Source organism: Eucalyptus grandis, chromosome 1, assembly GCF_016545825.1.
Source record: "Eucalyptus grandis isolate ANBG69807.140 chromosome 1, ASM1654582v1, whole genome shotgun sequence".
Lineage (NCBI taxonomy): Eukaryota > Viridiplantae > Streptophyta > Magnoliopsida > Myrtales > Myrtaceae > Eucalyptus > Eucalyptus grandis.
In genome coordinates, this window is record NC_052612.1 from 6,809,408 (window position 1) to 6,823,918 (window position 14,511).

Sequence of the window (14,511 nt, forward strand, 5' to 3'; positions counted from 1 at the left end):
CTTGCATTACGTCTGCCGACTTTATAGATACTTCATGTTGTGGAAATGCCATATAAATTGCTATGTCATTTAGTAAGATTTTTATAGTGAAATCTTAAGTTCCTGTCGATGTCATTAACTAGTTTTGGTATTGCAATCTAATCTGTTATTGTCGACTATCAATACTAGTAGTGATTAAGGCACGTCAAAGATGTCCTTACTCCAAAATGGGTTTAAATATATCGAGACCAACCAAGCTCCAACCATCCTAATTTGGAGCTCCTGATCCCAAATTTACTTAAGCTGATACTCAAGAAAAACATGAAGTTATTTGCAATGACCGACTCCAACGGGGCCAATGTATTCCATTTAGCAGCTCACCTGAATCTGGCCCGGGTATTCGAATTCTTACGACCAGAAACTGAATATTTGACCCGAGCAAGGGACTTGAATGGAGATCTCCCCCTTCATATTGCGAGCAAGATGGGTCATGTTGAACATATCGAAAAGCTGAGGAAAGTATCACTTTTGCTAAATGGGCAAGGGCAAACCGTTCTTCATATCGCCGCAAAATATGGGAGAGTCTCTGTAGTGAGATACATACTCAGCAATCCAGATCTAGGGATGCTGTTAAATGCACAAGATAATGATGGAAATACAGTGTTGCACTTGGCTGCAATGCATTCACAGCCCGCTGCTTTGATTCATCTTGTGCGGACTGACGGAATTCAACTCAGCGTTTGCAACAGCGAATGCTTGTTCGCTGTTGACATTGCTCGACGACACCGGGCAAAGGGGTATAAGATTCGGCATGTAGGTAACATGAACAGTCACTATTTTATTTATTAACTTACTGGAGATTTCGTAGACTAATGCATTAGTTAACATGTCTTTCATAATACGGAGATAACAATTTATATATTTCGTTTAATTGAGCCTCTGAATACGGTCATGAATAAAGAGGCAGGGTTTGTCAAGGTTGCATTCTGTTTTTCATTAAAAAAAGCCAGGGGTCAATGTGGCAAATTTGACCTCTCCAAATGTAGCACAATCTCATAACATTATCATTTTGTCGACCTATGAAATGATTGCCCGCATAGATTCCATTCATGCCTCTTTTTTCGTCTAAAACGAACTTGATAATTTTGTGCTAATTCTTCAAAAAGATCAGAAACTGCATCTTTAGAAGCAAACGTTTCCAGAGTTCATTCCCGTTATAAATATGGTATAAGTTTGTTCTTATTTTCCTTTTTACATGCTTCCGATCTCAGCACTTGGCATTCCTGGCGTTGGTTTGCTCGCTCGCGGGAAAAGGTCCACTTAAAAGCCCGGAGTTACTCCTAGTTAGAGCGGAAGCTCGAAATGAAGAGTTATCAGTAGTCCGCTCGCTCAAAAGCATGCCGAACAGGGACATCGTCAAGGATTACATCAATTCCCGTATGGTGGTGGCAACGCTTGTGGCCACAGTGAGTTTCGCAGCTGGTTTTGCAGTTCCTGGAGGATTTAACAGCTCGGACACAGCCTCCAAAGATGACCGGGGCATGGCTACGATGCTGGACAATCGAATGTTCCAGGCTTTCGCGATTTGCAACACCATCGCGATGTTCTGCTCAATGACTGTGGTCGTCAACCTCATCTGGGCGCAGATAGTTGATGTCGACGTTGCAGTCGCTGCATTCGAGCGCACAACGCTACCACTACAAATTGCACTCCCGGCGATGTCCACCGCTTTCTTAACTGGTGTCACCTTGACCATTGGCAAACTCCCGTGGCTTGCTAACACCATATTTTATTTGGGACTCGTTTTCCTCCTCATTACCTCATTTGCTAAATTGTTAGAGAAGCCTCTCCTCTTTAAAATCCTCGGTCATCCTCTCCGTCGACTAACATTCTGTCTTATTCTCGCTTACATTTATTTGTGGAGAGTTGAGACGTACATTTATGATGACGATGACGCGAAAGATAACAGAAGGGAGAAGAAGACCTTCGCTAGTCCGCCTGTGGATGTTGCCGGTGAATCGAGGACCGATGACTCGGCGAAAGCAAATGTGAGGATGCGTTACATCCTCCAAGTCACTGATTTGAATTGATCATTCCATATTATCTGTAATACGTTGTAATAATATATGTTTTCCTTGGTGAGCGTGACTCACTCTATGGTTGCTTTCCTTTATGTCAGATCAAAGATGATTGTTAATGTATGTAAGCTAAACCATGTGTTTCTCTAGTAACTTAACTTTTTAGAATTGTTGGATATAATTCCATCAAATTTCTTATGTTATTAAAGCAGAGATTCTAAGTTCAAACATTTTCAGGTCCTATTTGCTTCATCTATTATATGTTCTCATGTTTCAATCTTAGATCAGTTCAAGTTTACGAGTAAAGATGAGTATAAAAGTATTTGTATTATAAGTATTTGAATTAAACATTGCATCCGTCTAATAATTTAAATTTTTAGAACAATTAATGGTAGTTCCCTGAAATTTCAAAGTGATACACACTTCATGTTAATTAAATGGATGAATGGCTCATTTCATCCGTTTCATCGCCTTGGAATCAAATTGTTAACTTCGAACATGTGGAAGCTCGTGGGTTTATGAAATCACTCGTCTGGAGTAGCCATGTCCGATTTACTTTGTACCAGTCCAATTTGCGGCACTCTCAAGTCACGAAATCCTAAGCACTCACTTACCTGTCTGGTGTGCAAAGAAAATAATTCTCAGAGAGTAGAAAATAATTCTCATCGCCTACTCTCTGAGTCGAGAGTTGGGTGAAGAAAACAGGAACAAAATAATTCTCTTCACTCCTCACAAAACAATAGAATCAAATGTTACGAAATCGCATGTCGATTCCAGAAAAATAACGTTCGCAAACAATTCACCAGACAGAATATAGTAATAAAATAGCAGAATCAGATGAACACGCCAGAAAATTTGTTATCGAAGTTCACCCAAACACAGGCTACGTCTCCGCGCGAGGCACTCTGCGAATCCACTAGACTTTGAAAAGTTGGAATACAACGACGATCTTCTCTCAAGATCAGGGCACAAAGAGATTGAGAACTCTCATCAAGAAAAAAACTCACTTTTTTCTTCTCTCTTTTTCTTGCCTCTCTATTTCCTTTTTTCAGCGTCTTGACGGCTAGGGTTTTGCCATCGCTAATATATAAGTAACACTTTTAACCTAAAAGGAAATCTAATAGAAAAGACAAAAAAGCCCCTAAAAACAAATATTTGGCTTTATCTATAACAATCTCCCACTTGAAGACAAATATACCAAAGCACCAAGCAACTTTGTATCCATCTTCTTCAAAAAATAGTAGTTGAAAAACTTGTGCCTCTGCGATACTCCTCATCAATCAACTTGGAGTAATACCAATGGTAGTAGTACAGAAAATATGCTTCTCTCTGTCTACTACCTTGGTCATCATGTCAGCTGGATTATTCGAGCCATCAATCTTTTGTAGCTTTAATTCATTATCTTTCAATGCTGACCTGATAAAGTGATAACGCTTCTTGATATGTCTAGTCCTTGAGTGATAAGCTGCATTCTTTGCTAAGTGCACTGCACTTTGACTATCACTCCACAGTGTACTGACTGGCTGTTTTCGATGTAACTCCTCCATATAATCTTGTAACCACATGATTTCCTTGGAGGCTTATGTAATCGCTACATATTCTGCCTCTGTCGTCGATAAAGCCACTATCTTTTGTAGTTGAGATACCCAACTCACTGCTGTACCTGCAACTATAAAGACATATCCAGTGGTACTCTTACCACTATCTTGATCACCCGAATGATCTGCATCTACATAACCCTGCAACTCTAGAGATGTACCACCATAACAAAGTGAGTAATTGGAAGTACCTACTAGATATCTCAATATCCATTTAAGCGCATTCCAATGCTCTGCCTGGTTCTCGCATATATCGACTCACAACTCCCACTTGCTTGTGCAATGTCTGGTCTCGTGCTCACCATGGCATACATCAAACTCCCCACTGCTGATGCATATGGAACTACCGCCATCTCATCTTTCAAAAGTTGAGTGTTTGGACACATATCCTTGGAAAGTTTGAAGTGACTCGCTAGAGGATTTGCAACCGGTTTTGCCTTGTCCATGTTAAATCTCTTTAACACCTTGTTCACATAGTCTTCTGCGACAACCATAATTTCTTATTTTCCCCTCTCTCGATGATTTTCATGCCTAAAATATTCTTGGCCTCTCCCAAGTCTTTCATAGCAAACCGTGATGATAACATCTTCTTCACTTCTACGATTCTTTTCATATTGGAACTAGCCACAAGCATGTCATCCACATATAAAGATAGATACACAATGTCACCATCATCATATTTGCGAAAATAAACACAGTGATTAGACTCACAGTGTGCAAATCCTTTTTCTTGCATGAAACCGTCAAATTTTAAGTACCATTGCCGCAGAGCTTGTTTCAAGCCATACAAGCTTTTTTTCAAGCAACATACCATGTGCTCCTTACCTTTGACTTCAAAACCCTTAGGTTGTGCCATGTATAATTCTTCATCTAAGTCACCATGTAAAAACGTTGTTTTTACGTCTAACTGCTCAAGATGAAGATCCTCCCAACTATACTTAGCGAGAACTCTAATTGATGTCATTTTCACTACGGGTGAAAATATCTCGGAGTAGTCGATCCCTTCTTTTGAGAAAAGCCCTTGACTACAAGTCTCGCCTTGTATCTAATACTACCATCTGCTTCATTCTTAACCCCGTACACCCATTTGTTTAATAAAGCTTTTTTTTTTACCTGTGGGCAACTTGGTCAACTCCCAAGTTTTGTTACGAAGTAACGAGCTCATCTCGTCTTTCATAGCACACTCCCCGCAAGTGAGACATGTCTGCCTTTGCCTCATCGTAAGTCTCCAGTTCCCCCGAATCTGTATATAAGACATGGCTCAAAACAGTATTAGTAGATGGATCAAAAATTACCTTTGGCTTTCTCACACGTGTTGACCTTCTCAAGACAGGTACTTCAGGGTCATTCGTTTGCTCCGAATCACTGCGTTCTTCTTGAACTACCTCTTCACTGATAATAGGCTCATCTTGAACCTCTCTTTCAGGTGAACTTTGATCTCTTGGAAACATCTTCACGGGCATTATGTCTAATTCAACATACTCTGGTTTGTACTACCTTCTCATGCTCTGTCTCGTCGACGATCCTTGTACATCTTTTCTTCATGGAATACCACATTGCGACTGCGGATGACTTTGTTAATCTCATAATCCCAAAGTCTATAGCCATACTCGTCGCCACCGTATCCGATAAAGACGCACTTACGGGACTTAGCATCAAGCTTTTTCTATCCTCCCTGTCAATTAAAGCATATGCAATACAACCAAACACCTTTAGATGTGAATAATTAATCTTCTTACACGACCACCGCTCTTGTGGTATTTCTCCATCAAGGCACTAGATGGACTTACGTGATAAGATAAACAGCTGCATCAAGCTGTAGCGGCCCATAAGTGTAGCGGGAGACCCGCGTGTAGTCTCATGCATCTCGCACGTTCTAGAATAGTTCTGTTCATTCTTTCAGCTACACCGTTCTCTTGAGGAGTTCTAGGAACAGTTTTAGCCCGTGTATGCCTTCTCGGCTCAAATAATTTGCAAATTCTTTACTTGTGTATTTACCACCATTATCGAGATTTCAAAGCTTTAATCGATAACTTTGTTTCTTTTTTCTACCATGGTCTTCCACATTACGAACATCCCGAATACTTCTGATTTTTCTTTAAGAGCATAGACCCAAGTCTTTCTTGTTGTATCATCAATGAATGTGACAAAATATCTCTTACCACCATAAGAGAGTTCTTGAGCGGGTCCCCATACATCGGTATGAACCAACTCTAGCTTACGGCTTTTATTTTGTCGCCCATTCAATTGAAAACTAACAGCCTACTGTTTTCCATAAATGCAACTCTCACAAAAATCTAACTCAACTTTTTGTAAACCCGGAAGTAATTTCCTCGAGTGTAACTGCTTTACACCTTTTTCACCAAGATGTCTAAACGATAATGCCAAAGAGTAGATAAATTACACTGTAGCCATTGTAGTTGCAACCATATCACTGATATTGTCTCCTTGGAGAAGGTAAAGTGTACCCATACGCTTTCCCTTTGCTACTACTCTTACCCCTGAGGTTATCTTCCACTCTCCGCAACCAAAGGTTATTACCAAACCTTCTTGGTCAAGTTTACTAGTTGAAATCAGATTTTCTTTAATTCCAGAATATGCCTAGTTTCACGCAAAACTAGACGTCCTCCACACGAGATGTTCACGAGTCACGGTTCCTTTCCCAACAATTGGACACATGTGGCCATTTCCCACAACCACTTGTCCAAAATCTCCACTGGCATAATCATCAAATATGTCTCTTTGCGAGGTGCAATGAAAAGAAGCGCCAGAATCAATAAACCATTTATCTGTTGTCAAGTCAAACCCTGCAGACAAACACAAGTTATCTAGCAAAGATTTATCGCTAACTACATTAGCACCTTGATTCTCATCTTGCTGCTTCTTTTTGTAGGCTTCACACTTTTGAAACCTCCGGTGTCCGGTTTGTGACAAAACCAACACTCATCTTTGCAACCTGTCTCTTACCCCTTGATTGTGATCGCACGACCGCTGAAATTTCCTCTACTTTTACTTCTTCCACGTTTCTCCCTGCAAGTGCCGTTGAAGATGTAGATGCAGAAAAATTATCTCCACGAGACTTTCCTTCGCATCTCTTCATCCATGATACTACTCACAGCATCATCAAGAGTTAAATCATCCTTCATGGTACTCGAAATTCCCACTGCTTTATTGTAGCTTTCGGAAGAGAACATAAAAATAATAAAGCTTGAAGCTTCATATCTAAATTTATGCCTGCGGATTCCAATTGACCCGTGACCTGCGTAAAACTATTAATATGCTCTGCCACGGAACCTCTATCGAGATAACTTCATATTAACCAGTTTCTTGACAAAAAAATACCTGATTTGATGTGGATGGCTTCTCAAAAATATTTGTTAGAATATCCATGGCTTCTTTTGCAGTTTTTGCTTTCGCGATGTGGTATCTGTCTTTTCGTCAACCCTAGGCGAATCGCACCTAATGCCTTTCGATCAAGAATTTTCCATCCGGCCTGCTGTCGGATCCACTTCCGCCATCTCGGGTTTCCAACCCTCAAGTGGTGCATAGAGATCTTTTTGATAAAGATAATCCTCTATTTGTAGTTTCCACCATCCGAAATCCTCTCCACCGAACTTATCGATTCTGATTTTATCTTACGCCATCTGTTTGCTTTCAATCGAACGTCACCGAAAAACCCTCGATGTTCTCGATTAGCCAACCTAGGCTCGATACCGGTTATTCGAAATCGCACGTCGATTCCAGAAAAATAACGTTCGCAAACAATTCACCATACAGAATATAGTAATAAAATAGCAGAATCGGATGAACACGCCAGAAAATTTGTTATCGAAGTTCACCCAAACTGGGCTACGTCTCCGCGAGAGGCACTCTGCGAATCCACTAGACTTTGAAAAGTTGGAATACAACGACGATCTTCTCTCAAGATCGGGGCACAAAGAGATTGAGAACTCTCATCAAAAAAAACTCACTTTTTCTTCTCTCTTTCTTGCCTCTCTATTTCCTTTTTCAGCGTCTTGACGGCTAGGGTTTTGCCATCGCTAATATATAGGTAACACTTTTAACCTAAAAAGGAAATCTAATAGAAAAAGACAAAAAGCCCCTAAAAACAAATATTTGGCTTTATCTATAACATCAAACACCGAACTCATTTCCATTTACACCCCTTTCATTTCCCCACTTCTCCCTCCTAGGCGCCCAATTTCTGTGCATGCAAATCAGTTTTGGTGTTTGATTCGTGGCGAGGTATAATCTAGTGAGCAGCGGGCGCGAAGTCTAGTCAGGGACGAGATAAAAAGGAATTGCTATATGCAACTCAAGGAGAATTGTGGAAAAGTCTAGATACGTGATTTTCCTCCTCCGATCTCTGATTTTTATTTCAAAGCTGGTTGGTTTTGACGCGTAAAATATAACTCTAAAGTGATTATGGACCTATTTATTCGACAGTGAACGTAGATAATTACAAAAAATAAAAAGGATCCCATTATACAAATGTCTATTGAGTTATAAACTTTTTAAATTAGTCGATTTAATTTTAAAAATCTTGACGATTTACCAATATAGTTATTACAATCAATTTTGATCGAAAATCGTCGACGTAAACGCTAGCCATCCTATGGCACATGACCGGTATTGGGGTAGACAATTTTTGTAATTTAAAAAGAAATTCTCAATTTTTTTTCTTTTTTTCATGTTTTCATTTTCTTTATTTTCTTTTCTTATTTTCTCCTTTTTTTCTTTTTCTTATTCCCCTTCCCCAGCCATTGGCTGGTCCATGGCTTCGGTGATTGATAGCAAGGGCCCAGATGCCCTCGCCAGCGATTAGCAAGGGCCGATGGATTTGCTGGGGCCACATACTAATGGAGGGACAAAGGAAGAAAAAAAAAAAGGAAAGAAAAGAAACTAAAAAATGGAAAAAAAGTTTTGAAAAATTTGTAAAAATTATTCACATTAGCATCAGCACCCAGATCTAGGCGAGGCCAATCTCACCATGGCCTAGCCTAGATCTAGGTGAAGCCACCTCGTGCGTGGCCCCAAGGCCTCGCTCGTGGCCGACGAGACTTGTCAAAGAAGCAAAATAATCAAGAAGAGAAAAAAAATAAAAATAAAAATTATTTTAAAAAATTATTTAAAATTATCACGTCAGTGTTGGCCAAATGGTTAGTGTCCATATCAACACTAGCCAACCAAAATTGGCCGAATAAATTGAATTGACACAATTACGAAAAGTTTAGAACTGAATTAACATAATTATAATAGATTTATGAGTTTTTTTGTAATTCTCCAATCTATCTGTCATCTCCATTTTTAGATTGCGACGTGTCCATTCAATTTTAGTCCTCACTGCACCTCATCTAAATACCATCAAACCTTAGCAGCGAGGATGGTACTTGGAGATCTATGCAAATATTTATATATAAAAATTACATTGAGAAAGTAAAGTGTGCTTACCATCATCATATCATCACCCATTAAGTCGATTCCACGTAATGATCTATTTGTCACTTTCAACATCTTGGGGGATTGAATGTTTCAATTAATTAAGGTAGGATGAGAAGTATTTTTCATAAAGAACGGACATTCAAGAAGTCTTGCTAGATTGATAGATTGATGCTGCAAATGGTTCCCTTCTCAAGTAGCAGGAAAAATTATGCTACTCAAATGTAGAGCCTCCTGTTTTCTATTTTTTCGGCAAATCTTCCAAATCAAATTACAGGATTACTACTATGAAAACTCACGGTACAAGTACAAAAAATACCAAATCAATCATCTATTGACTTCTCGATGCTCATTAAATTTGACTCACAAAATAGGTTGGGACCCATTTTGCTAGCCCTACTAAAATCTAAACATTTTAATAAATTAGGGATTTATACGGCGTCCTAGTTCACAAAGATGTGCTGTTGTTGTTGACAAATCGACAATGATTGATTTTCATGAACTCTTTGTCATATTGTTGACATTCCCATTATATATGAGCATAAGAGCGAATTTGATTTTTGAGCATCAAGAGATAAGATTGGCTTAAATAGAAATTCCAAATAGCCCAAGTGTCACAATTAGATAAGTCCAAACCCCAAACACATTCAATTATGGTTTTTTTTTTCTTATAACTTTATTCACATATTATAAGAATGTACTTTTTGGTTAATGATCATATATATTGCGGTTTATGAAAGACTATGCCACATCGATAGTTTTAGATGTTAGTCCAAATTTGAAATACCAGGCCAACATTTGAGATTTTACTAGCCATTCGGCATTTCATTTTTTACTCATGAAGTCTATCGTTGTATGAAATTTACTGAAAATTAGAGAATCTCACGATACCAATAAAATATCATGTTTTTTCAACTTTTTTACCCTTGATACAATCCACATGTAGCCCAATTTACAAAATTCCACAAAAACTACTACACCAGATTCCTGCCACACCTTTCAGTCTCTTATTCTCAGCAAAGACGAACAACAGCACTCATCAGCCCAACATGCTCAACTCCAAGCATAGAGTGACTCGAACTCTTCGTGCTCTTGCACGTGCACCCTCTCTGTCTGGACTTGATCTCGTTCGCGATCTTCTCTAGCGCGTCGCTCTTGACGATGGTGTAAGCGCGCGCGAGCTTTCCTTGTCCAGCTTGTCGACTTGTGCTTCACCGAGTTGAACCGTCTATCCGCGACACACAGAAAACTGCAGTCAGCTCCCACATTAATCTTATCAAAGAATATCAGGCCAATGTCTTGACATCACATGTTGATGTGACTTGACCAAAATGAATGAAATTAGAAGACGCGCAAGTACTCGCCTCCACCGAAAACGATGCGATGGTGATGGGATAGCCATCACCTTCAAGGGTGACAAAATCCAGACTGGCTTGTGGAAGGAGCTTGGGATGAGATTTTTATCAAGATCAAAGGCCTTGAACATTCGTGCAGGTGGGATGGAATGCGTCTTCGCCTAAGATTTCAAGTCCCGGGGCAAGAGATATGTGAGATTATGTTGAAATGCCCTTTAAATGATTCTCAATCTCCTCGTTTAGTAATCTAAATCAGCATCACAATGTTCTTAAATAATACAATAAAAAGAGAGGACAAAAGGCATGGATCTCAACCCCAAATTATGCTTATACTTATTAGCATACAAGAGATCTTTGAATGCAGACACCCTTGAGGGTGGGAATTCACTAAATTATAGCTTAAATATTCTAACGGCGCCAACGGCTCGGACGAGCAAAGCTTGAGTGCATGCGGATAATTCTTGCGCAACGAAAATGCATGGTAAGTTGCGAATCGAGACTCGTCCGCGTACACGCTATTGCGACCATGACCATGAATACCACTTCCTTGACCAGTTGGCCAGTCGGAGGAGGAAGATGTGGGTCGAGCATATCCTATAGTGGGACATTTGAGTCTTTGAATAATGTCAACATTTGTGTCATTTGTAGGGAAGAGAGAAGATTCCCTGGATGCTTCCCCATCATCCTCTAGCATCGGCACTTTTACTGTTGACTCTGTTTCATGAAAGAAGAATGAATCAATGTTTTGATCACAACCTCAAGTTGACTACAAATTCCAAATTTTGAGATACTGTTAATACAAACCACTTTTCAAAATTTGTGCTTGCTCTCCCTAAAAGTCTTGTTAGAATTATTGGATGAATCCAAATTCAAATGATGCAAGCCTAGGGGAGGCTTTCTCAAATAGTAGGATCGGGAGAGTGACTCGCACACAGAAACAGGACGAACAGGAATTTCAGCACTGCGCGAGCTTAGGAGAACATTCATATCTTTGTCGATACAGATGGGATCGACCTGATTCCAAAGCCAAATGAACAAAGACTTCTGGATCTACAATTTCTCTGTTTTGGGTTTTCTGAAATAAGTACTGTAGGATAGTCGAAATTGGGTTGGAAGTAACGAACAGAACAGGAAAAGATAGAGACTCCGTTGGTTGCTCTTCTAGGCCTCCAAGGAAGTTGAGGGGGGGCATCGATTCTTCTAGATCGATGATTGCAACTCTTCAAGGATGCAGATTTCGAAAGCTCCGACTCTTCAAGGACGGAGTAAAAACTCTTCTAGGTTTTCAAAGGGATGAACTCTACAAAGTTCACGATACTTGCTTCAAGCAAAGTTTTTCATTTATCAAAAGTTGTCTGTTTTGTACAAGGGATTGGATGGCATAGATCATCAAAGAAATGAAAATAGAACATTGAAACTAGGAGAAATAAAGACAGCGTTGAAACTAGGAGAAATAAAAATGGAGTATTGAAAATATGAGAAATAGTAAAGAGCATGGAAACTATAAGCTAGTAAAAGCATCACGTGAGCTCCCAAGGTGTCTTTCAAGCTTCCAGAATGGACTCAAGATATCGTTACGGCTTCTCGGTTTCGTCGAGCTTGAATGCGGGCCGATCTTCTTGGTCGAGAGAGTTGGTCTTCAATGCGGGCTGCATCACAATATGTCAAAGCTATTTGATCAACCCGAGACCATAGGTACAGGGGGAATGTATTGATTAGATTTGATCATGTAGTTTACCAGGAACCATGTAGCCATAAGATCCCGCCACTGGGATCCAATTCAACGAATCCGAATTCAAGAGCCTCACCGTCCCAAAAACCAAAAGCCAAGGCTCGAAGTCCAACTCGAGCAAGATGTTGTTCAACATCATGTCCTGATGGACAATAGGCAGTGAGCAATCGTGATCCAAGTAGGCGATCGCGGGAGCCACGCATTGAAAAATCTTCATTCTCTTGACACAAGTCTAATTCAACTGCTCCTCTTCCTCCATGCAAGACCTTTGCAAAGTTCAAAAAACATTGGATGATGTCCCTACAGTTAACCATCACTTTTTTTTACCGTGACAATGTGGCCGCTGGCCTATTTGGCCTTGTAAACGCTTTTAAATCCGCATTTTCCGATGCAGTACTCTTCACTGAAGCCGTTGGTGGCCTCGGCGATATCGTTGAATGCAAACTTCGTTCCCCTTTCCCATATGATCGTTGGAAATTAATCCAAAGAAAACGACACTGTTTGTTGTAATCAGAACATTAATGTAAAGAAGACGATAACAGCTATATAATATCCTTTTTTTATGTAAACTTACAAATCTTGGAGAAAAATAAAATAAGATATCACTAGAAAAATAACATAAAATTGGAGGTGAGGTACGGATATCCGAATCTCCTTAAGGCGATTAGTTCCTGCCAATGGTGCTCCGTAGATTCACGAACTATGCCTCTCAAGATACAACACCTCGAATCTGTTTGGATTAGCACTATATAAACAGAATTCAGTCGAACCGTTCAATTGAACCAGCACATAAAAAAATCAGAAGAGTAGAGAAGTATATCAAAACCTTTTAGGAATCGAGTCGGAAAAACCAAAACCGTTAAGAAGCTCTATGTTCGTATCTATTTATAGAGCTTTTTAGTTCATGTATAGAAGAGATATATAGAAGAGATACATGAATTAAATAGACGCATGTATCCACGAAATTCATGAATCAAGAGATACGTGAATCCAAGAGATTCATGAATTCAGAGACACGTGAATTCAAGAGATTCGTGAACTCAATAAATACATGAACTAAAAGATACATTAATCTAGGAAATTCATGAATTGAATAGATACGTGAACATAAAAATTTAGGAAATTCATGAATCCAAAAAGAGATACATGAACCAAAAAGATGTATCTTAATTTATTGGCTTTCGTTGATCCATTAACCATAATTATAACCATAATTATAACAATCACCCACATTAATAGATCAACAAAAAAAATTTGACTCGAAGGAATCTGAGCATGCCCGTTGAAATACACTGCATTAAGATAGGTAGCTTTCGCTTTGAACCTTATATAGTGAAAGCCTATCGAACTTACTTAACTAGTCGATGGACTAAACCTTGAATCACCAGTTGTTTGTGTAAGCCTAGATAATAAACCTCACACAGAGTATTTCCAATTCAAGATTGGTTCTCGGTTGTGTTCGTTCTTTCGATCCTGAACCTCTCGAGATTCGTGCGTGCTTTAGAAAATCTAGCCTTTAAAGATTTTCATAGAATCGACCAGCTCCGTGCATATAGGTGCATTCCTATTAAAGATATCCTACCATATCTTACTTGGATGTTACATTCCAAGTTATAGGAATCATTAAATAGGAAAGCATTGTTGCATCATAGGAATGAGAGACAATGCTTACACTAGAGTTTCCAAAATTTGTGTTGTTCTATTGAACCTAGACCATGGGATCTCCAATCGCATAGGTTAGGTTTCCACCCTGGAATCTCTTTATTGGGTTAAGGCTCTTAAACTCATTCCCCTCGATGCGCAGTTTATCTGCTCTCTTGACAAACCTTTTGTTAGCGGATCTGCAATATTTTCCTTTGACTTTACAAAGTCTAAAGAAATAATTCAATTTAAGAGCAACTGCCTTAGGGTATTGTGTCTACGATAAATGTGTCTAGACTTACCATTATAAATTACATTATACACCCCTACACTTTTAGAAAATTATAGGATGGCAACTTTCCATTCCATAACTCGTATAGAGTTTTACCTGTCCTTTTGTGAGGTATTTTATTAAGAATATAATTTACAGTTAAAACTGCCTCCCCCCACAAGTTTTGAGGTAAACCTGAACTCAAAAGCATAGCGTTAGCCATCTCCTTTAGTATTTTGTTCAATCGTGCAACAACTCTATTTTGTTGTGGAGTATAAGGTGTAGTCGTTTGAAGAATTATTCCAAAACTAGCACAAAACTCTTTGAAATTGATTGAATTGTATTCTCCTTCTCTATCGGACCTAAGCACTTTAATTCGTTTATCAAGTTAGTTTTCAACTTCATTTTTATACTTGAC

At 39.2% G+C, this 14,511-nt stretch overlaps 1 protein-coding gene across 1 annotated transcript; it reads left to right on the top strand.

Annotated features, from left to right (window-relative positions):
* Positions 1-315: 315 nt before the first annotated feature.
* Positions 316-2,287, top strand: LOC104451209 (protein ACCELERATED CELL DEATH 6-like). Its single transcript, XM_039316216.1, has 2 exons — positions 316-792; positions 1,251-2,287. The coding sequence occupies exons 1-2, from the start codon at positions 316-318 to the stop codon at positions 2,067-2,069; spliced, it is 1,296 nt and encodes a 431-aa protein (XP_039172150.1). The 3' UTR covers positions 2,070-2,287.
* Positions 2,288-14,511: the final 12,224 nt, after the last annotated feature.